Raw genomic sequence first — 24,402 nt, forward strand, 5'->3', positions numbered from 1 at the left:
ATAAACATGACTTTTAACTTGATTTTAACGGTCAACTATGACATTTAATTTTGGGTGTGCATAAGTAGGCACTTAAACTTGTATAAAATTGAACAAATAGACACATATATAACACCCTACATGACAATTGTGTGTCCTACGTGGCGTTCTATGTGTATTATGCCATGTAGGACACATGTGTCTACTAGTTTAATTTTATATAAGTTTAAGTGTCTATTTGTATATACTCAAAGTTTGAGGGCATAGTTGTTCACTGAAGTCAGAGTCATGTTTATGTATTATGTCTATTTTAAAACTGTTTCTAATAGGTTAAAAGGACTTTTTGAACTTTTTCCATGACAAACCAATAGTTTTAGAGTTATATAGTAACTCAATCTCTGAGGCAAACAAAATTAATATTTCAACTCACATTTTGTAGACAAAAACAAAAAATTAGTCAACTCTTTTTTTTCTTTCTTAATATATATAAGGACATATTTATAGTAGGAATTGAATAAATAAAAAAGAATGAGGGGGATATTAATGTATAAGAAAGAGAAGAAGAAGAAGGTGGCAGAGTCCGGCGGCCATTGGTGGTCGGGCAAAATTAATACTAGTAATGTTGTATGATAATTAATGGAGAAGGAGATGGAGATGGATAGAGCGTATTCCATGGATGATAAAAGCTCTCATTATAGTATTACTAGTGCCATTCTTCCTTCTCTTGGTGCCCATACTAATTGCAAAACCAAACTCCGTCGCTACATCATCTCCCCTTCTAATCCCCGTTACAGGTATCCAAATATTATACATTCTCTCAATTGATTTTCATGCTGTTGTTTTATGGCGAAATTGTAGATGGGTTTTTATGATTTTCTTTCATGCAGCACTAAATTTGATCCTTTGGGGATGGGTGGGTCAGGTGGTTTGCCGTTGGGTTTTGAGGTCTTAAGTTCAAAACCCTTCTGTAAATTGTGTGGACTCTTCACTTTTCACTTTCATGCATGCTGGGCATCAGTGTCGTATTCTCCATAAATACACCCGGTGACATTGTTGAAGAGTCCAAGCAACTTAGCTTTCAGATTCTCTAAAAATACACTACTTTTTGCAGAATCCGGCATGTACTATTGCACAAGAGAGGGGTTTTAGACTTTTATCTTTTTAACAGATTGGGAATATGTCATGCAGGGCTTGGAATGCTTATTTGGTGCTACTTGTATTCTACACAGCATGGGCGTCACCTTTTCAGTTTGGATTTCTAGACAGACCTCGAGGAGTTATTCCCATCTTAGATAACATAGCTAATTCATTTTTTGCCATTGACATTGTCCTCACATTCTTTGTTGCCTATCTTGATAAATCAGCTTGCAGTATGATTGATGACCCAAAGCGGATAGCTTTGAGGTACACAAAATCCGGGTTTTTGTTTGATGTTATATCCACCATCCCTTCTGAACTTATTCGTAAATCAACTCCCTATTTTCTTCAATCATATGAATACTTCAGTATCCTTCGTCTCTGGCGTCTCAGAAGAGTCAGTGCCATGTTTGCAAGGTAAGATGCTTTATTAGCAGAACTACTTAATTAGTTCCCATGTTTGATTTGTTATTAATGATTTTCCACGTTTTAGTGTATTCATATAACTCTGAATCTAAATGAAAAAGAAGGAATAAATTGCATATATGTTTTAAATACTAGGATTTCTTGAGATGAGATCAGTAAATGACAATTAACTGAAATTTCATCTTTGTGAGATCGTCAATATTGTACCGAGGGCGTCTTTAGAGTATATTGAATCAGTATAGCTATCCTTTTTTCTGACACAGAAATTCAATTTGAATTAGTAACAAAAGTAAGAATAGTGAATTGTTCTGTTTCAAGTCTACTGGAATTACGCATTGTTATAATAGTTTGGGTGAAGAAGAGAAGTGCAACTATCATGATTACAATGCTTTGACAAGATCTCTTACTTTAGTGATAAATACGGAGACTATGTTTTGAAATAAATAGCTGTCAAATGTGCTGTTCTTTTGCTATAGATTGGAGAAAAACAGGAAGATCAGTTACTTTGGGGTTCGCGTACTGAAGCTTATATGTGTAAGTCTTTCAAGCAATAAATGGTATTTGCTTGTAAATTACCTCAATGGTGATTTACCATAACACACTTTGGGGTATTTTTTTCAGGTTACTCTTTTTGCTGTTCATTGTGCTGGCTGCTTCTACTACTTTCTTGCTGCTCGGAAACAAGACACAAGTAAAACATGGCTTTCACTTGCCATTGGAAATCATCATGACAGGAGCATCTGGGATCTCTATGTAATGTGTATGTATTGGTCCATTACAACGCTTACAACAACTGGCTATGGGGATTTGCACGCTGTGGCTACAGAGGAAATGATATTCACTATGTTTTACATGTTATTCGACCTCGGGTTGACTGCATATCTTATTGGAAACATGACCAACTTGGTTGTCCATGGAACCAGTAAGACTAGGAAATTCGTGAGTAGTTTAACTTCTTGATTGATTTAATTGAAATCACTTTGTATTTTTCCTTTCAGGACATTTAGATGCAATTTGCACAATATTTTATCATTTATATTTAACCTATATTTACGGTGCTATCATTTCACCACTGTGCCCATATCTCATTTCGTCATTTACTAATTTTAAGTCTTCAAACATCATCACAGATGTTGCATCTAGCATAGGATTAGATGATGAAATTGTTATCAGTTCTCTTTCTACAACGTATTTAGTTTGTGGCCTAGTATTCTAAATCCCTGAACAAGTATCACAAATGAATTGGGAACCCAAGGGTGTGGCCTAGTGGTCAATGAAGTGGTTGAGAACCATGAGGTCTCAAGTTCAATTACCAGCGGAGACAAAAAACGCTAGTTAATTCTTCCCTTTTGTCCTAGCCTTGGTGGATAGAATTACCTTGTACCTGTTGCTGGTGGGAGGTGGCAGGTATCCCATGGAATTAGTCGAGGTGTGCGAAAGCTGGCCCGAACACAATGGTCATAAAAAAAAAAGTACCACAAATAAATTGGAAAATCATTTTTAGAATACCAGTGATACTGTCTTGTCTTGCTGACAAATTCTGATTTTTCTTCTAAAGGATTTATCTCTGATGATTGTTTCGCTGCACAGAGGGATACTATTCAAGCTGCCTCAAGCTTTGCACAAAGGAATAAGCTGCCGGTTCGCCTTGAAGAACAGATGATAGCTCACTTGCGTTTGAGGCACAGAACAGATTCAGAAGGTCTTCAGCAGCAAGAAACTCTTGAAACACTACCCAAAGCTATTCGATCTGGCATTTCACATTATCTATTCTATCCACTGGTGGATAAGGTGTACTTATTCCATGGGGTATCAAATGACCTACTTTTTCAACTGGTAATTCCCAGCTGTGCTTAATTTTGTTGATTGATCCTAAGGTTTCGTAAAATTTCATACTATTGGTGAATAGTCTTTTGTCTGTAACAAAATGTTGTTCAGTTGTTTCACTAATTTCCGTAATAACACAAATAGCTGATTTGATTTCTTCTCCGTCTTTTTAAACTGTGCAGGTTTCTGAGATGAAGGCCGAGTATTTCCCTCCAAAAGAGGATGTTATTTTGCAAAATGAAGCACCTACAGATTTGTACATTCTGGTAACTGGAGCAGTGGTAAGGAGCTCTTTCTCGCTCTCCCACTCTTTTTTTTCTGGGAAAGGAGCGGAAAGCAAAGGAAAAGAATTCTTTGGAAAAGAACTAATGATTCTCTCATTTTTTTCGTACCGCTGTTGATATATCACAATAGCCAAACTCTCAAGTCAAGGAACCGTGATATCTTATGCATTCATAATAACGTTCATTTTCTATGAAAAATGATTTTTTTAACACTACTCACAAAATCTTCAAACTTCTTGCTGTTAAATACACATTATCATCTATTTTTTTCTTCGCTGCTTTAATTGCTGCAATTGAATCTCTTAATAATCACATCTTTCGTTCATGTAGGATCTTATATCACACAAGAATGGAATGGATCAGGTGAGTTACTCTAGTGTAGGACTTAAACATTCTGTTATCCTGAGCTTAAATGCTTATTTAGTGGATCATTTTGTGTAGGTAGTTGGCGAGTTGAAGATGGGGGATGTTTGTGGAGAAGTTGGTGTCCTTTGCTGTAGGCCTCAACTTTTTAATGTTCGAACCAAAAAAGTATCCCAACTGCTACGCTTGGATCGCAGTTCATTCTTCAACATCGTTAAAACAAATATAGGAGACGGGACAATAATCATGAACAATCTCCTTCAGGTGAATAGACTCCTTTGATGTTATTTAGGCACTATCTAAATAATTCCATATTTATTAATGTAGATATCAGGTCGGTAGTAATTTCCTACGGCTATAGAAAACATTTGACATCCATTTTTTCTGAACCTTCCATTGTACAGTCCTTTGATACAGTTACGCTGTTATGATGCCGAATTCTATCATAATACTCAGCTATGGATAAAATTCGATGATTTTCATCATTCTTCACTCTGTGTTCGATTTTTTTTAAAAAAAATTTGGAATCCCAAGTGCAAAATTTTCTTTCTGGAAGTGGTTTGGCGAAGATTTTTCACCTATATGAGCTTTATTCTCAACTAGAATAAATGACCCTTTGTAATATTTTGATGTGTGGATGCTATTCTAGCTTTAAACAATGATCTTCTTGGATGCAGCATTTGAAAGAGCGAAGGGACCCGATGATGACAGCAATATTAGCAGATATAGAACATATGCTGACTCAGGGAAGAATGGACATGCCTCTTAGCTTATGTTTTGCAGCAAACAGAGGAGATGATCTTTTGTTGCGCCAATTGCTAAAAAAGGGCATGGATCCTAATGAATCTGATAGCAATGGGCGTACAGTGTTGGTAAGATTCCTCCCTATTTTGCATTAAACACTTGACCTAAATAACATTTATGTTTGAAAGTTGAAAATCATATGCATATTATGATGCAGCATATAGCAGCTTCAAAAGGAAGTGTTGAATGTATTCTTCTACTTCTCGACTTTGGAGCACATCCAAATAGAAAAGGTACTCTTTCCATTTCCATACCATAGAAAATCACACACAGTTTCTTTTGGGAAATCATACTTTATGTCTGGAAAATTATGGATGTACATTAGTATACAAAGTTAAATACTTAATACAAGCCATTAATTTGCGTGTGCTTTCAATTATTCCAATGACCTCGACTAAGTATCTATCTAAGAGGCAGTTTTATCCTTAGCGTCTTCAATTTCTTTTTGAACCTTTTAACAAGAATAACTTAGTTGTATCTGCCCTTGATAAATATTAAGTAGAGCATCACTCCCAAATTTGCAAGTGTATCCTAAATTCGAGATTCTGTACTACTCTCTCTGATAAACAGCTACTTTTGTTATTGCAGATTCTGAAGGAAATGTTCCATTGTGGGATGCAATTGTGGGGAAGCATGAAGCTGTGGTAAAATTGCTTGTGGACAATGGTGCAACAATATCTTCAGGAGACGTAGGTCAGTTTGCTTGCTTTGCAGTGGAGCAAGGCAGCTTAGACTTGCTTAAGGAGATCATCAAGTATGGAGGTGATGTCACCCTTCTTAACAGCCTAGGCACGACAGCAATACACACTGCTATATCTGAGGAGAATGTGGAAATAGTTAAATTCCTGTTGGAACAAGGAACTGACATTGATAAAGCAGACGTTCACGGTTGGACACCAAGAGCATTGGCTGAATATCAGGGCCACGGAGAGATAAAGGAGCTTTTCAACTTGATGCAACCAACTAGTAAAGAAACCAATGTCTGTCCTCCTGAAGCGCCTTTTGCTCCCTACCTTATGAAGTATCAAAGCGATCCCGCGATTCCTCTCTTCATTCATGAAGAAACAGCTAGAGAAACTGGCTCCTCCAACGGCAGATTGAGGAGAAGGGCTAGTTTCTTTCAGAATTCACTGATAGGATTTGTGGCTGCACGCCAGAGACACCATGAAGGTGAGTTCAGCTTTAAACTTTGAAGCCTCTCTCTCTAGTCCTTAAGTACACCTCCAAACTCATAAAGATGGTCAACTCTACAATATATACATGTATGTTATAATATTTTGCCAGGAACTTACTGTGGAAACTTGGCAGGAGGAGGTGGCCCGGAGTATTCTTCAACTAAAATTGCCAATTCAAGAATTCCAAGCAGAATAACCATCCGTTGTCTAGAGAAAGCTCATATAGGTAGAAGGGCTGTACTTTTGCCAGATTCCATTAATGAGCTGCTTGATATCGGTGCTGAGAAATTTGGCGTCTCTCTCGCGAAAGTACTTACGGAAGATGGAGCACTAATTGAGGACATTGAAGTGATAAGAGATGGAGATCATCTAGTTCTTGCTACTTCAGAAAATTAAACACAGCTCAATCATACAAATAAATCTGATTTGACCTGTAAATTTTTGTGCTCGTCATCTTGGATAGTAGATGATAACATCACTAACAAGGCAATACATAGAAATTTTAGTCATTGGAAAGTTGGAAGAAAAAGGACCAGAGGGTGTGGGGGGAGAAAATGTATAAATTTTACTTTCCATATAATAAAATTTTCTCCTCAATCATTTAGAATTCTTATGCACGTAATAATACTTTGTGTTGATTTCATATATGTTCGACTAGTGTTTGTTTTACCACACCAAGTGAATAACCTATTTTCTATAACATCAAAGTCACTCCATTTTGCTCAAGTATTACATAATGTGGCTATAATCCTTTTGGAACCGACATTATTTGAAGTGACGGATGAAGATATAGTGTGTTTGGTATGATACTTAACTCGGGACGAACTACGACCCGACCCCCAACACTCGTTCGAACCGAAATTCGACCTTGGCGTTTGATGACCAATTCGGGACCCAAACTCGACTCGGAACACCTGAATCGGGACCCGACATCCAAATCAGGATCAGACCTTGCCCCAACCCGACCGTAATCGATTTGGGTCCTAAATCGAGAATTAGGAGTCGAATCTCGAATTAGTATCGGGAATTGGTACCCGTAACGTGAGGTGTGAGGTTGAGAAAGAGTTCCGAAAATGTTTTCGTTACTTTTTGGACCCAAATCATTTTTCTTAAATTTAAGAAAAATAAGTTGATTTGGAAAAACAATTTTCAAAAGAAATTAAGAAACATTTTCTAGAAAATATTTTCCTTCATCTCAAACACACTTAATTAATTTGCTTTTAAGGATAGTTTGTTTACACAAATTCATTTTTTACCTTCTTTTCCCCATTGTTCATTTGACAGCAAGGCAACCAATTTGGTTTCACCTATTTTTTCCCTAGAGACATGGTTGTTTTCTCCAGTGAAAACACATCGAGAAATGATAAATGTAGTACAAGAGAGACTCATAAGATGGACGTGCAGAGAAATATGATAAATACCACAACAATACATGCATTAATAGCAAAATCTGCATAAAAATTGTATATACAGTTCCATCCCTCGGGTCACAACATTGCCCATGAAACACTTGATATAAATTACAGATTTGTTCATGATAAATAGAATGTCGTTATTGCTTGTACATCTTAACTAATTAAGTTTTCCTCCTTCTTGTGGGGTAATTCTTCTTTTCTAAGGCTCTGCACTGCCGGGACTCGGTCATCCACCAAGCTACAGTTCTCTCAATTGATTCTCCATAACATTAAGTCAAACTGGCACTTTTACAACCCCGATGTTTGTCTCTTCGAGTATCACATAATTGCCAGTACAAAAATGGGGGTAAAAAAATGCTGCAAATTATAACTCTTCTGGAAAGATCACATGGATATTCACTTTCCCATGAGTTTGTAGTAGGCATAGAGACCAGAGCCAACAAATCCCAGAAGCTGTCCAAGGACATTCAACTGGAAAGAAGATATCCATCCACAACGATTAGTAGACAATAAAGAACAGCCAATCACAGGAACAGAAATAATAAACTCACCAAATCAAATGGAAGCCCGCCAAATATGAACCATCCTAGTGAGATTGTGAAAAGATCCTGCATAAAGGAAGAAAAAACTGTAGTACTGATAGAGACTCATCAAGTACTGATATTTAACTTGTTTCTTACACTCAAGAATACATAACAAGTTAAATGGAAATCTCGCAAGCATAGGACCTGGTTAGAAAGTGGATTCTACAGCCACTTAGCAAAGTCTAACTTACCTCTTCAGTGAAAAACCAGAAAGGTGTTCATCTTAAAGAGAATCCTATATTTTCAAATGCAGTGAGCGGATTGACAAACTGGCTGCAGCTAACACAGTTAACTAGCTAAGTATAAAGGAGATAAAGATTGACAGCCGGACCAGTAGAGTGAATAACCCTCCCTTGCTTTTCAATTTCATATGAGAAATTATGCATATTTCCTATTAACAGTGCCACCGGCTGTCTCACAATAAACACAGGGAGTAGATGAAAATCGACACTGGGAAAAGAGGTTGTGGGCAGTGGAAGAATAAAAGACTCTGAATCATGTTTATTGGCCCCACAGAGTTTGGATCACTTTTCTTTCTCTTCTTTAGAGGAGGACAGAGGTTGGTACACCTCCTCTTTAGTCAGATATTTCAGCATCACAAACCTCAAGGACATCCTATCAAATTTCCATCAGCTCCTAGTAAAGGTGCATGTTACTTAATGCTCAACTCCATCCAAATAGAAATGAGAACTTTTGACAAAGGATATGGCTTTTTCTTTCAGTATGCTGTGAGAACTATATCTGCAAGCTATCAGTAACTGTAGCCTAGTGATATGAGGCTATTCTATAAGTAGGCTCCTGAGGAACAAGGTGATAAGTGATTTTTTTTTTCCATAACAAAATCACTTGAACTTACAACAGGTTGAGATTATGGCCCTCCCAAATAGTTTCAACAGCACAACACTAAACCCATACATTAGAAGCTTACATCTTTTCTGCTAGGTATTTGGTCAGCATACGATGTGTAAGTCTACCATTAAAATTCCAAGGATTCAATTCAAATGAGAGTTGTAAACCCACAGTACTCTTTGATTCTTAAACAAGAAATCAACGATTAACGTGAGAATGAGTAGATTTATATGCAACAGCACGTCTGATATGAAACTAGCACTGGATTGCTGGTACTATATCTCAAGATGAAGGTATGATGGACAAAATACAGAATGAAGCAGAGATAAGGAAGCAATTTCTCAGAAAAATCAAAAGGACAAACCAAAATATGAAGGGGGCAAACCAGATGCTCGAGAAAATGCCAAGGAGAAACACAAAAAGGAAAAACTACAGAGAACATATTGGCACATCAGATGTTCGAGAAAATGACAAAGTAGGAGAAGAGCATGCTGGGACTTTGAATGTTCAAAAAGATGCCCACAAGAAAACAACAGCAAAAGCTACTAGAGAAACTAAACAAGCCTCCACACTAAGAAAGAAGCATGATGATCAACAACAAAGACACGAGGAGCCAGATACAGATCAGGAGAAAGGAGACTGAGAATCAACAGCAGGGAACATAGAATGAAGTAATAGTCATTGGGGATACTGCCAAACATTGTGAGCAACAAGACAAGCCCCCAGAAAGCTCTATAACAAATCTAAAGGCTATCGACTATATTCATATATAGATCCATCAACATCAACAGAAATGGCAAAAGCGGAGAATAAACAAGGAACATTTATATTTAAGAAAGGAAGGAATTATTACACTATAAACTAGATCCATCAACTATAAAAAGATAATGAAGAAAGGGAGTGGGAATGAAGACTCAAAAGACAAAGTGACACAAGACGTTATCACAACATTTAAGAATAAACCATTGAGGTTAGGTTACAATAGGAACATGAGTTGTACTATGTGTGGGAATATATGCAGGATTTGACCATAAAAGGTCATTTATCCCCAAGAGGTGCCTCATAATTAGGGAGAGGGGAATTAGAATCTTCTAACTAGATAACATAAGAAGTCCTTCTCTGACTAGATAACATAAGAAATCCACACAATTCTATCTAGATCACTTTGGGTGACTAGTGGAGTATTTGATAAGGACTTCAGGTGATAAGATAGAGATGTGAGCTTTTCCATTTTATAGTAGGTAATGCCAAAGTATTCTAACCATAAACTTGTCTCAATTGTCATTTTGTAAATAGGAGTCCTCCATATACACTATTGGAAAGAATTTAGTATTGCAAAATATATATTCTAGGATCAAGTTATAATGTCCACTCTTAGCTTTGCTTAAGGAGGTTAGGCATACTTGTCCTTTTTGCTTACTTATCAAAAGGAAGGCATATGCTCCCTCTGCTGTGAGCCTTATGAGGGCCCCCAGGTAATTTAGAAATGACTGTTCACCAGGAACTGAAATACACGATCACTTTGCAATCTTGCACTCTATTCAACTCCAAATGCAACAAAGCAATGCATTTGACAACCTGAATTATGGACTTGTGTTCCTCCACAAACATTATTTGCCATTTAACAAACTTTGTACTTCCTCCAATTGGAGTTTTGACCTAGTGAGGTGAATCAGAAAGTTTAATAGGATAATCAGATTCATCAGAGAACAAACCTTCAAGTTACCGCATATTGTCTGTGTGACAGCTGAATTCAGGGTTGTGTTGAGAAATATAGAGTAGTTCAAGAAAAATGCCAATATGCAAGACATAAGCATTACAACCTGCTCATTTACAAAGTACCAAGAGTCAAAACACAGCAATATAACATCCCGTTCAGAAAATTCTAAATGGCAGTTTAATGTCCAGTACTGAAAAAAAGAAAAGAAAAAAAGAGTTACATGTCCAATAACAGTTGGAAGGAACCATGTGACAGTATTTCTTTTTAATCCTTCCCTAAGAACTCCCACTCTTTTTACTCCCTTGGTGACTCGAGCCCACAACCTTAGGGCTGGAGATGGAGGGTGCTTACCCTCCGAGCAACCTCCTCTTGTCAACCATATGACAGTGTGCTAGTATGAACAGAGTAGGGCATATTTTAATTGAACCAAAATAACTGTTTGGACTTTGGAGCAGGATTCACTCTCCACTTTTCCTTTTTACCCCAGGGGCAGTAAAAATACTGTCTAATGCTATATTGCTCAGACTCTCCAAAAATGTTGTCGCACCCATGTTAGATTCTCCAAAATGTACTATTTTTGGAGTATCCGACACACCGTTGATATTTTTGAAGAGTCCGAGCAACATAGGTCTCAGGAAATGGGGAATGGGAAAGAACACCTTATGAGTTTGAGCTCCTCTGGAAAAATGTGACAAAACAAATTTGACCATCACATTATGTGGTGCAGGAAGAGATAACGAGATAGTAAGGTACCATACACTAAGTTAATTATGAAACTTACCAGGAACCCTGGTGAAAATAAGTAAGGGAAATCCACTGTCAGTGCCAGGTCACCACGAATAAGTGACCAAACAAGTAAGAAAGGTCCACAGACGATTCCTATTGAAGGTAAGAAAAACCAAAAATAATAATAATCAGATAAAAAGAACTATAGCTTATGACAAGGATGAGTAGAAGAGAACAAGAGCAATACCATTGCACCACATTAGGCCAAAGCTATTAAGGCCACTTGATTTTCCTGGATTGATGGAAGTATTAGAAATGTCCAGAAAAGATATCAATGTGAAAAGATTACATGACAAGGAAAAAACACTACCAATACGCGCTATGGTGGCAAGGTATATTGCCGTTGTGATGTTGGATAGAAAGACGATGGCATAGCTATAAAAGTCAAATGACAGGTCCCGAGCTCCAGCAACAAAAGCACCGAACACGATTATCACCACACTGGTAATGTTAGGCAACATTTTGTTAAAAGAACGAACAAGAAATATGCTCACAGTGTTACTTAATCTATGTGCTTGAATGATGTGTAGTTAACAGAGCCCTTAACTGAAGAAAGAATAGAACATACGAAAGGCATGCAAACAATGAATTATCTTCTTATTGAGCGATTTAGATGTGTAAAAGGAAAATCTAAGGGTCGTCTGGTCACCAGGATTAGGAAAATAATACTGGTATAAAAATTCAGGATTATTGTTGATTGTGTTAATTGATTAGCATGATTTTACGAGATTTTGTTTTATCCTTTTTCTAGCGTAATTGTAGTAATAGAATATTTCCTTTCTATTGTAATTGAGTGCCTTCCCGTAATCAGTTAGGATTCACTTGTATAAAGTCTCATTCCCATGTGAAGTAAAGACATAATGATTTACAAAGAAGCCTTTTCTTCTTTCTCAAATTCTACAATTATTTTACACCACGTTTTGTTGGCACGTTGTTTTTGATATAAGCAATACCAATATGTTTAATACTGGCAAAATCGGTATTCTATATCAGATCCAACATGGGATAACTTATACCGGTATGAACTTTATGAGGATAAAACATCTACAAGAAAAATAATCTTGATTTCACCTTCTAGTTTTTATTTACTTTAAAATAAGGGTAAAATTGTAAGATATTTATATTGTACACCATATATCCCACTTTTAATGCAATGAACAAAACATCTGCCGAAAGACGCATACCCACTACATAATCCAGTGATTATTAATCCATGTACCAGAATCTCGGTACCAAAATCCTAAGGTGGCCCGGGAATTAGAGACTTGTCAATGCATAACAAAAGCATGTTGATGAAATGGCTGTGGAGATATACACAAGTGGATCAAGCCTTGTGGAAGAAGGTTGTGAAAGCAAAACATGGTACTAAGAATCACTGGAACACCAAGGTTGTTAGTTCTCCGTATGGTGTAGGTCCTTGGAAGTATATCAGCAAGTTAGGGGAGGAATTCTATCTCAATTGTAAGTTTAAGATGGGCAATGGATCGATCAAAGGTTAGGTTCTTGGAAGATATATGGCTAGCGGACTCAACATTACAAACTGATCTTCCTAGTCTCTATGCATAGCCACAAGCAAATCTTCAACCATCTCTCAATATAGAGCTGACAATACCTGAATCCCTCAATTCAGAAGGAACTTCCAAGAACGGAAACTACTAGACCTTCTCAGCTTAATGAGAGACTAGGAGTTGTCCTGATCAATTGATCAATCACCCGACAGACTCATTTAGGGGGATAAAGCAGTTGGTAAATATTCTGTGAAAGCAGCATACTATTCACTATGTGCTCAAAATGAAATGCTAGTTAATTGGCCATGGAAGTTAATCTGGAAAACCAAATTAACCTCCAAGGTGATTTGTTTTAGCTGACTAGCCTCCATAAAGCCTCCCTCACCCAAGACAACCTCATCAGGAGAAAAATCCACATTGTCAACAGACGCTTCATGTGTCACCAGGCCCTACAAACCAACAGACATCTTTTTCTTCATTGTACAGCAGCCACAGGCATACGGAACATGTTCATCCCAGTTTTAAGTCTAAAATGGGTTATGCCAAGTAGTATTAAAGATGCACTGGTTAGCTGGAGCTCATGGAAGGTAGGAAAATCCATCAGGAAAGTATGGAAGATGATCCCAGCTTGCATTTTTAGGTGTGTATGGACAGAGAGAAACAATAGATGCAGGCACCTCTTCCCCGAGCTACATTCTTAAGTCTATAGTTTTAAGTTTATACAACCCTCTGTAGCTAGACAACTTTTCCCCTGTCAAATCCCCTGAAAGTTTCTTGGACATTGTTAGCTCCTTAACTTAAGATTAGCCTTTTGCAATAGAGCTAACAATGTCTTGTTCTTTTCTATGCTTTGCAAATGATGCATCTTCTTGATACCTTCTATGGAATCTAATATCTTATCAAAAAAAAAATTTGGATTATAAGCACCCAAGGGTGTGGCCTAGTGGTCAATGAAGTGGTTGAGAACCCTGGGTCTCAGGTTCAAAATTCAGTGGAGACAAAAAAAAACAGTAGGTGATATTAGTTGTGGTGTGCGAAAGCTGGCCCGGACACCATGGTCATCAAAAGAAAAAAAAGAAATCTCTGGATTATAATAGTGCATAACTTTGCCTGCGAACCAAAAGACCATTTTGTTTAAAATTATAAACCCCTTAATAGCCTCTTAAACCTAATTACTAGAAATATAACAGAACCGAAACAAATGGAAAACAAATTTTCCTTTCTTGTAGCTTTCAGACACGCACGAATGAAGCAACAGAAAAAAGCCATGTATTTGCCTATTTGGCTCTCATATATCCATACAGTTAGAATATGAATAGAAACAAAAAGAGTACATAGAATCCTACGTGGAATGGATTGTAATATATTGTCTATAAATAGGCTTTTAGTATTATAATGTAGATACACAATTCCATAATATTTTTCTCTTATATTTCTTCACACATGCCATTAAGACATTTAAGGCTATTAGGTTAACCTATCAGTCTTCAACTTTATGCATTTTGTCAAATCTCATTTACTTCTTTTTTAGAAGGAAAAGAAATAGTCCCAGAGTAATAACCCTTGTTTCAACTTTAAGCATTTTAAGTTGAAGAAACTTCTATTTTCCCAGAGTTATAACTCTTGTTTCCATAACCAGAATATAGGAACAAGTGAAACATAAACCCAGTTCTTCTAGGTACTATTTCCATATGAAAATTTTCTTCTTTATGGAAAATTGTTTAGTTCATACAAAAGTCAACCATTGGTGAACCAGAAGATTTAATAAGATAATTTGGAAAGCAATTTTAATTCATAAATTGAGAATACGAGTGAGAATGGAATGAATAGGTAGGGAAACATTAGTCCAAACTCCAAATATTCTCTATTGTACAAACTTTGAGAAGTTATTTCAAATATTATTTCCTAATATTCTGATTCCCGCTAAGGAACTTTTCTTTGTGTCTATCTCAAGATCGCATAAAATTTGTAGACATAGCTTCTGCAACAGAACTAACTAAGATAAAAAGGAAATCTTTACCTTCCAATAATAGGACGACTATACTTCTGACCTGCAAGAATGGATTCCACAATCATTGTAAATACAACAGTTGTCCTCCTAAGGGTTGTGTACATGGGTACATTGACTCCCCGAACAGACTCCATCGTGACTAGCTTTCAAGGAGAACCAGAGACCACATAAAATCTTTTGGTGAGATGCCAACTCCTGACCTTTGAGGAAATAAAAAGCATAAAAGTGCAATACTAAATGAAGCAATTACCATGTAGAGAAGATAGGTCACAGCAACAGGTAAAGTATCAATTACTGTCCTCAGTGGCACAAACGTTTTAAAATTGTCAGGCGTAGCCAGCGATTCACTCAAATGAAAAGAAATCAGCTTCAGCCGTCTTAAGAGATAAAGAAAACAACACGAGCATATTATCTGCAGATGACAAGAAGTTAAATATATCAATTCAGTGACGCCAACTGATACAAAGAACTGCTTTAGAAAAGCACAGGAGCAAATAACTCCTGTCAAGCACAAGTTCCTTAACTCATTTAGAAATATAAACACGTTATATGGAGATATTAATAACTTAAAATACTACATTTGGTAACTATGTAAAACTTAAGAAATAAGCCAGAGCTTTTGCATGATGAATTGACAATCTATTTGGAGGTCGGAAATAGCCTCTCTACCCTCACAAGGTAGGCGTAAGGTTTGTGTACACTTAAGAAATAAGCCAGACCCCACCTGTGGGATTACAATAGGTAAGTAGTTGTTGTTGAAGACAAATTGCTTTAGAACAAATGTCTGTAACCAGCCCAGGAAAATGAACATATAACTTGTGGTACACTGCTAAGACCACCAGGCCTCCCTGCTAAAAATAGAGTCTCTAGGTTTTTGATGGTGGCCAGCATTCCCTCAATGCAGAAGAATACTACTTACCAATTGTCAAAGAAATAGAGTCTCTGGGTACCTGACAGAGTGTGATGACATTTGCAGATGGGAAGTTGTATGAAGAAAGAGCCGCTTTATTGAACAATACCAAGAGAACTGCAAGTCAATATCAGGTAACTTTGTAAGCATCAAGCAGTTTATAAAAAGCTCTAAGGTCCATTGGGGCTTTAAGCTCAGTGTTGCCTTTAATGAAAAAAGGCGCAAAGGGAGAAAAAAAATACAAATATATATGTTTAGTCCAAAGACTAATAATTATAAGCATGAATGGCAAATATATGATCAAAGAAATTGATTTTTCAGGATAAAATGAAATATCAATTGTTTAGTGCCACCTCTTCAGAAAAGACTGATTGGCAAGGAAAAGTATGACACTGAAGTGCACATTAAGCGAGGCAAAGCGCTCAACACATTTTGAGTCGCTTTAGGGTTAACCGTTGCCAAAGCGCCTTTGGCAACACTGTTATGGAGAACCAAAGGTCTTTTATAAACAGTAGGAAAAGATCAACTTAAGGACTCTGATTCTTAGAAAGGTGAAGCAAAGGGTTAGAGCAAAGAAAAGGAAGTTCCTATATTCCTCCCAAATGACCTGACAGAATCAAAATTGAAGATGGGCAACTATACTTCGGTGCTTGACTTTAAATTTGAGGTTCTTCTATGTTCGCTGATGCTTAATGGAACCATGCATCATTCCTAGTCATCAATGGCTATGCCTTAAGTTCTTGTCATTGGGGTCACATTATTAAGTGTTGATTCTCAACTAGATGTCCTTAAAAATAGACTAATTTACGGGTTTTTTTAGAATTGAGTGGAGTCCGCAGACCCCAATGAACATGAATAAACATTGAGAGTGCATGATATGGACAAAGAATACCATCTAGAAATGGACATTAAGCACAAAGCAACAATGTGCATTGGGGTCTCATTGAGTCTTTATCTGCATTCTAATGTTTTCATTCAAAAATCAAAGTCAAACGTATCCCCTAATTTCTGGATGTTGGACAATGGAGCGACTAGCCCAAACTGAAACTATTTGGTTTTTCTTTTTTAAGTGCATGATAAAGAACAGAGAATATTAGTTTGTTTGCAGTAAGTTCTAGAATATCATTAATATAATGGCATTTACACATGGATTTACCAACAAAGAAAAGAAAAAGAAAAACATGTTAATTTCCCACTTCGTTAGAGTAGCATATATGGACAATAGTCATATCCACAAAGACACAAATGCAGTCTATTCGTCTGAATCAGGTAGCATAAGATGCGGCAAAAATACAACACAGTACTTTTATACATTTACTACTGATTAATTGCTTATAGTGTCAACAAAGACAACTCCAATGGACATAAATGCAATGATTCCAAATAATACAAATGTCCATCTTAAGCTAATAATATAAGAGTAAGTTTGACCTTCCTTATCCACTTACTTTAATCCCATTGAATTCATCCATTTATAACACGGACGACCTTGGACTTGGCTAAAAGCAAAGCAAAAGAAAAGTGGAGTCTTCAAACATGTCTATCATTAGGGATGGCAAGGGGGCAGAGCGGTTGCAGGGCGGAGTGGCTTAAAGTGTTTGCGGGGCAGTGCTGGTTAGAGCTTTTGCGGAGCGGGGCGGGTACAAAATATTTTTGAAAAAAAATAGTTGTTGGGCGGGGCGGGGCGGGGCGGATATGCGGGTAGCCAAGACTTTCGCAATACTCGACTACTTCCACGTTCCTTTTGGGTAATAAACACACTAGTCAAAAAATAAGGCAGTACCCTATACATTCTTGCATGATTCAATCTTATCCCAAGTAATTATGAAGAAGGATGAAACATCAACAAAATACTATTTAATATCACTAAAAGTTTTTTAAAAAGTCTTTTATCTGTTTAGAATGAATTGATTGTGTTGTGCAGTACATAAACTAACAAACAATTATTTTATATACGAAGAAAGTAAAATGCAGCCACTGTGTCCTCAAAGTGCAGGGATATATGCGGTGCTTTAATGAATTTATGCGGGGCGGGGTGGGGTGGGGCGGGGCGGAACAAAAACAAAAAAAATTGCTATGCGGGGCTGAGCGGGGCAGGGCAAAGTGCCAAAGTCTTTGCCGGTTTATGAGGATTTGCCCCACACCCCCCATTGCCATCCCTATCTATCATCTGACAAGACATTTTAAGGATGCATAAGTAGACACGATTTAATCAACATGTATAAAGTTAGAGTATCCAACATACAACAATCTTTGTGCGCAAAAATGCTAAATAACCAAAGAGAAATAGCAAAGAGTTTAAAACTAACAGTGCCAAGATTAAGTTAACATGTTAATGAACTTAGATGGTATAAACAAATTGTGTAAAAATCTTTTTTGTATCCAATTCCCAAACATTCCCCACTACGTAATGTAGGGTAAATTCATCCAAAAGAACATTTAATCATGTCATTAAAAGCTGAGCAATTCAAGCATGATGAATTTACATACATATGGGGAAAGGAAAAATACTCCCTTTATTTTAGAGGTGTCGTACTTTCCTTTTAGTATGTCTAAGAAGAATGTCGCTTTTAGTAACTCTTTAATTCCAACATCTCACATGGCATATTTAAGAGCACAAGATTCAAAGGACATTTTGGTACACATCTTTAGTTCAAGATGACAAGATCCAAAAATCTTGTTACTTTCTTAAACTCTGTGTCCAGTTAAAACTAAGACGCATAATTAAACGGAGGAAGTACTTGAAAAGAATCTAAATGAATGGCAGTACTTTATTATTGAGTTAGCCAGTACCCAAGGCATTTGATGTGTAAGGCACATAAAGCTTGATATTTCAAAGATCTTTGCGCTACTAATCCTATTTAATAACAGAAAAATATATAAACATTGAGTACATGGATGAATAGTTTTCTCTTGAAGATTGAAGCATGGCACTCAAGCCTTCAGATGTGAAAATGGATTGCACACCATAAGAATATTCATAGACTGATAAGGCATGAAATGATCATTCTACAATAAACTTTTTATGTGCATGACACTCCATTTGCCTATGATTAATTTATTGTTTTTTGTCTTCTTTAAAACTTGAAAGAAGAGACAAAAAAAGAAGAAGTTTTTGTTAAAGAGACAGCAGAATAGGTGAACATTCCTTTTTTTTAAAAAAAATTACATTGCATGTCCTTTATTTAATTGACCACAGATCTGCATATTAAGGAGCAGAGAGTATGATTTATGGGGCCACAACCAACTAGCAAAGTTGCCATGATTAGCTTCTACATGAGTCAACAATTATCAGATTCAATCTAACTAAATCTAAGTGCCACCAATAGTAGTTAATTCAACAAACTTTAATATCATTCAGCTGGCACTCCACAGATGGTGAAACACGACTGAGCAATAATCACCAAATATGGAAGAGAACTTCCTATCAATAACACCAAGCATAAATCAAGAGCACAACTTTTAAGACAGTTGGGAAAGGCTACAACATCTTATAATACATCCATGACGAATTAGTCAACTTTCCATCAACAAAAATAAACTTTTATTTGAATCGTACAGATCAAAGCAACTCCCATGCTAGCTCTAATGATTGCAATACTAGTTTATTTCGAAGTGATGGAGAAGGTCAAAATTCAACCGTTACACAGTAAAACATTTCATTCCATGATGAATCACTCAACTCACGATCAACAAATAACCTCTCAATTTGAATCAAACGTAATGAACAGATACAAATTTCTAGCTCTAAAATTTGCAATTTCAACAAAATGCAAACCCTATTCCTCAAAAATGGAAAACGCGAATTGGCAATTCAACAGAGAACAGCTACACAAATCAGGAGAAACAATAGGAAGGAAGAAAGAGGAAGCATCTATACCAGCACATGACATGTAAGAGATAGCAGCATAAGCACCGCGCTTGGTCATGGCCGATCCTTTGAAGAGCTTCTCCTCCATCCGCGACGGTGATGGATCGATCGCCGTCGTCGTCGGCAGTAACGGATTGTTCTTCGTTGAACTTGAAGCCATGATTTACAGTATCACAAAATTCAGATCTCTCTTCTTCTTCTTCTTCTTCTTCTTCTTCTTCTTCTTTGTGAATCACTATCTTTTCAACAACTTCTCAAACTGCAAGTTGAAAAGCTTATTGATTTTAAACAAAGTCTTTTAAAGTGTTTTATCCTAAGAATATATTGTCCAATAAATTTCTTTTTGAATTTTCCACAGATTCATAAATGGCCTTTTATCCTAAGAAGCTTCCTTTTTCCTAATTATGGGAATTTTTTAATTTTTGAGAAAAATAAAATTTCTTTTCTAGAAAAAGAAGCAAATGGCTTGTTGCTTATATACTTGACTAGTAAATGGACCGCGCGAATTAAAACATTCTTTTTTAAAATTTATTAAAATAGAACTTTTCTTAGTATTTTTTTTTAGGAGTATAGAGGTTATTCAATTGTAGTTTATCATTTGTTTTATTAAAAGAAATGACAAAATTACAAATCATAACACTACTTTCTCCTAGCTTACATAATTGCATTTTACAGATTCATTAATTTGCTCTTGAAATTTTACAATGGTTAGTTTATTTTTATCATCTATATGCATGGTTACATAGTGTCTTTAATAAGAGAGTAAAATAAATATTTTTCACAATTTTCTTCTTTGCAAATTTCGTTAGTATAACACTATCAATTACTTCCAAAATATTAAATATTTTAAATATATATATATATATATATATAACTAATGCGTTTATCAAGAGCAAAGGTTCCATAATCATATGATATACCAATAAGTACTATGTAGTCATTATGTGTTTTAAAATTAAAATGCAATCTTCCAAAATCCAAATTTCATATGTAATATAGTTATGAAAGTGTTTTGGAATTGAAGTTGTGCACAAACAAATCATTAAGGATCCTTGGAAAGGATGAAAGAGAAGTAAGGGATAATGGGAAAAAAGTTCAAAAAAGTACTTTGGTGTAAGAGAATAATCATCATTGTGTATCATGTAATTGTAATTAATTGCTAGTTTTAATTCTATTATTTGACTTTCTTTTTCTTTTTACTCCCGTTAATATTAACAATACTATGACAACAACAAAAAATCATATAAATTTTTAGGCTTGATCTCTTGGAGAAGAAAAGATTTCTTTGGAGAATGTTCTAAATAAATGTATTCTGTAAAAAGTCAATTGTGAATATGCATTAGTTGGATTTACATAGAGTATGTACTAACAAATACTTATAATAATAACTTTACAGAAACATAAACAACAAAGTTTAAAACATGTACTAAAAACAATAATTAATATCATAAGCATAAATTAATGACTGTAAAAAACATACCAGGATCAGTAACAATAGAATGAAACAGAAAGGAAAAATCGAGCTAACTGAATGCACAGTGTCTCCTTAAGAAAATCATTCCCCTCTAGTACCCGAGATTTAAAGAAATAGATACTCTCACGATGAAACAATTTTATTCACCAGTGTAATGATACAAAAACAATAGTGTCACTGAGCCACTTAACATGAGCAAAGTATACAAATATTTAATTGTGCAGAATAAGAAGAAGTTCAAAACCAAATTTAATTGTGCAGACGATGAAGCAGAAGTTCAGGAATTTCGTTGTTTTAAAATTAGAGGAAGCCCCTCTATTTATAGACAAAAAAAGGTGGTGTGAATAAATGTTTATTGTGCCTTACCTGAAAGGTCACAACTCTTTGAAAAAGTCACAACTCTTCGAAAAGGTCACAACCTTTCATAAATGTTACAACCTTTCATAAAAGTAGCAACTCTTCATAAAAGTCACAACTTTTCAATAAAAGTCACAACTTTGCATGAAAGGGGAAGGCTAATTTTGGAAATAAATAAATTAAAAGAGAATCCTTGTATTTGGAGGCGCCACGTAGGCGGGCCTAAGGTTCTCTTTTATATATATATATATATACTCCCTCCGTTTCACAAAAAGTGACATGGTTTGACTTGACACAAAAATTTAGAAAATAAAGAAGACTTTTGAATCTTGTGATCCTAAATTAAAGTTATGTCAAATGTACTAAATTGCCCTTCAATCTTGTGGCTTTAAACATGCTACGTGGAAAGCTGAAATTAAAATGTTATAAAAAAAGGAAGAGGTCATTCTTTTTTAAACAAACTAAAAAGGAAAGGAGGTCATTCTTTTTGAAACGGAGGGAGTATATGTATGATTATTTCACAAATTATTTTTCAAAACTTTATATTAAACATAAATTAATAGAGATAGTGCCGTAAAATTGTCATGTCAATTATAATTTTCTTAATAAATATGTTAAATTCAAATATAATAAGTAAAAGTGAATGGAGGAAATAATATATTATTTGTAGAGGATGTTTTTTCACAGATTGACCATATTTTGTGGTGTTTTTTATTTTTGGGAAAAAAGTCTGAAATATATTCGAACTTTGATCGAAATTGTTGTAATAATACCCAACTTTGGAAAGGACCTTTTACCCCCCCCCCCATACTATTTGATAGTGTATTTTAAAGGTATATATGTGTCCACGTAGACATCATAAATATTGCATCATTATAATTAGTAACGTGTCCACGTGGGCACATATATACCTTTTAAAAATACACTATTAAATAGTGCAGGGGGTAAAAAGGTCCTCCATAAAATTTGGTATCGTAACAGCAATTTCGACCAAAGTTGAAGTATTTTTCAGACCATTTTATCTTTGAATATGATGGGTTCTTTATTTTTTTTAAAATAGTTGTTTATTAATGAAAATTTATTGATCGAAGTATTCATCTATTCAGAACTAATTTGATCGGCATACATTTTACAAAAATTAAGTTATGCAACATAATTGACCAAAATTTCTTTCACAAAACGAAAAATTCGATCATTTGAGTCAAATAGTATTTTTCTATGCTAGGATTTGAACTACATGAACTTTGTTAAGTATTTTTCATAATTTATCGTAATGTTCAGACATTAAAGTTATACCTTTTGGAGCATATGTTCTTATCCTTGTTAGAGAATAAAAAAATTAATAGCTAACATGGAATGGTAAAACTTATGCTACAATCGATAGGATTTTGATTGAAACCATTCATAAACAAGCTGTCTGGTGTGTATGTCTATGTGATTTTTATTTTATACTACATTATGTCATCTCAGAATACAAACATAACTTGTTATGTCTTGCAACATAATTTGTGTGGGATATTACGTGTTATGGCTTTTACGACATAAGTTGTGTAATATTATAATACGAAAATATAAATTTATAGACTTGTTTGTTATTTCGGTGTCGAGCGTATTTTTAGGTTTCATTTGTTTTCATTAAGATTAAAACGTCTAAATCTGAATGCACATCTAGATAATTAAGCTCTTGTTGGTAGATCTGAATACTGAAATATGAAAACACAATAAACATTATAATTCAAATAAAATAGTAGTTAAATATTACATTAACAAAATATGAGAAAAACTATTATTCTTAGATAAACGTTAAGATATTTAAATTATAAATAAATATTTTAAGTTTGATGAAAATAAAATGGAACATTACATATATAAATTATGATAATAAAAATAATTGTTAGAAAAAAGTGTAGTCATCCTTTTTTTTTAAAAAATAAATCAATACAAATTAATCTTAAATAAATAAGTGAAACATCTCTATGTTCTATAATATGTTTGCACATGTACTTTTCTCTAAATTAATTAATGAATATGATACATTCAAATGATTTTAAACAAATTTATAAAGGCATCATCGTCACATATGATGTTATGAAGTTACTTTGCACTTTAATGAAATAATTTTTTTCTAATAAATTTTGACAATTCTTTATGAACAAGCAGCAAGATTAAAAAGTAAAAGTTTAAGGAAAATAATTTGGATAACTAACAAAGTTGGAGAATGAGAGAGGCGAGAATTTTAAAAAAAAAAAAAGTGTCTTTAAAAGGGTCTTAGTCCTCAAGATCAAAAGCTCAACATTTAATCATGTGAACCATTTAGACTTCTTATAGCATGTTTGCCAAAATACACTATTATGCAAATTTTAGAAAATATATACACAAAATATCTAGTTTTACAGAGAGACCACGAGTTCCAATGCCCTATTTTTTACCTCTAAATTCGTCACTGATTCAAACCCATTAAAAGATTTTTAAGTAAAAAAATCAAATACACTTAATGGCCTAATGTATGAATCATTCAAAATCAGACTTTCACAAGTATAAACAAATAAGGCTAAGTCACTTATTTATTACTGTGTTGAAGGATAAAAATTAAAAACACATATTTGAGGGACAATAATTAAACATCACCCAAAATAGGACATTTGTACGAATGACTTTTGTAGATGTGATAAAACTAGCTCACAGAAATATAACCCACTCAAATTTGAGTTGGTTATTGACTCATCATTCATTAACTCAATTGGACAGACAGCTCAATTGTATAAGTTGAAAAAGTTGAGCAATGCAAATTAGTAAGTCCACATTAAGCCCGCGTTTGATCCTAAGTTCTCAAATATTCTTGGCAAATTATATTTGGGTAAAGTTTCATCATGTGTTTGGCCCCAAAAATTTTCAAAAATATTTAACTATTTCAAAAAATAT

The 24,402-nt window shown here is 35.0% G+C and overlaps 2 protein-coding genes across 2 annotated transcripts; one reads left to right on the forward strand and one right to left on the reverse strand.

The window, feature by feature from the left end:
* The first annotated feature begins 651 nt into the window (after window positions 1-651).
* LOC102599026 (potassium channel AKT1) lies at window positions 652-6,439 on the forward strand. The gene is made up of 12 exons (XM_006364218.1): window positions 652-773; window positions 1,168-1,533; window positions 2,019-2,076; window positions 2,164-2,481; window positions 3,133-3,378; window positions 3,552-3,650; window positions 3,984-4,020; window positions 4,099-4,280; window positions 4,694-4,888; window positions 4,978-5,053; window positions 5,409-5,990; window positions 6,129-6,439. The coding sequence occupies exons 1-12, from the start codon at window positions 652-654 to the stop codon at window positions 6,389-6,391; spliced, it is 2,544 nt and encodes an 847-aa protein (XP_006364280.1). The 3' UTR covers window positions 6,392-6,439.
* Window positions 6,440-7,404: 965 nt separating this feature from the next.
* On the reverse strand, window positions 7,405-19,994 carry LOC102599349 (UDP-N-acetylglucosamine/UDP-glucose/GDP-mannose transporter). The gene is made up of 10 exons (XM_006364219.2): window positions 19,659-19,994; window positions 15,819-15,895; window positions 15,119-15,280; window positions 14,878-15,011; window positions 11,660-11,790; window positions 11,537-11,581; window positions 11,345-11,442; window positions 10,559-10,666; window positions 7,962-8,018; window positions 7,405-7,881 (listed from the first exon to the last, which is right to left on the reverse strand). The coding sequence occupies exons 1-10, from the start codon at window positions 19,807-19,809 to the stop codon at window positions 7,807-7,809; spliced, it is 1,038 nt and encodes a 345-aa protein (XP_006364281.1). The 5' UTR covers window positions 19,810-19,994; the 3' UTR covers window positions 7,405-7,806.
* Window positions 19,995-24,402: the final 4,408 nt, after the last annotated feature.

This window comes from Solanum tuberosum, unplaced genomic scaffold (assembly GCF_000226075.1).
Source record: "Solanum tuberosum cultivar DM 1-3 516 R44 unplaced genomic scaffold, SolTub_3.0 scf00487, whole genome shotgun sequence".
NCBI lineage: Eukaryota > Viridiplantae > Streptophyta > Magnoliopsida > Solanales > Solanaceae > Solanum > Solanum tuberosum.

Bases quoted from the DNA above. Each gene is read 5' to 3' on its own strand.
- LOC102599349 (XM_006364219.2), bottom strand. From the start codon at position 19,809: ATGGCTTCAAGTTCAACGAAGAACAATCCGTTACTGCCGACGACGACG. The intron at 10,667-11,344 runs GTAAGTTTCATA...GTAAATGAGCAG, and splicing joins TATTTTCACCAGGGTTCCTG to GTTGTAATGCTTATGTCTTG. The intron at 8,019-10,558 runs GTTTGTTCTCTG...TCCTTTATGCAG, and splicing joins CAATATGCGGTAACTTGAAG to GATCTTTTCACAATCTCACT.
- LOC102599026 (XM_006364218.1), top strand. From the start codon at position 652: ATGGATGATAAAAGCTCTCATTATAGTATTACTAGTGCCATTCTTCCT. The intron at 774-1,167 runs GTATCCAAATAT...TATGTCATGCAG, and splicing joins CCTTCTAATCCCCGTTACAG to GGCTTGGAATGCTTATTTGG. The intron at 5,991-6,128 runs GTGAGTTCAGCT...GAAACTTGGCAG, and splicing joins ACGCCAGAGACACCATGAAG to GAGGAGGTGGCCCGGAGTAT.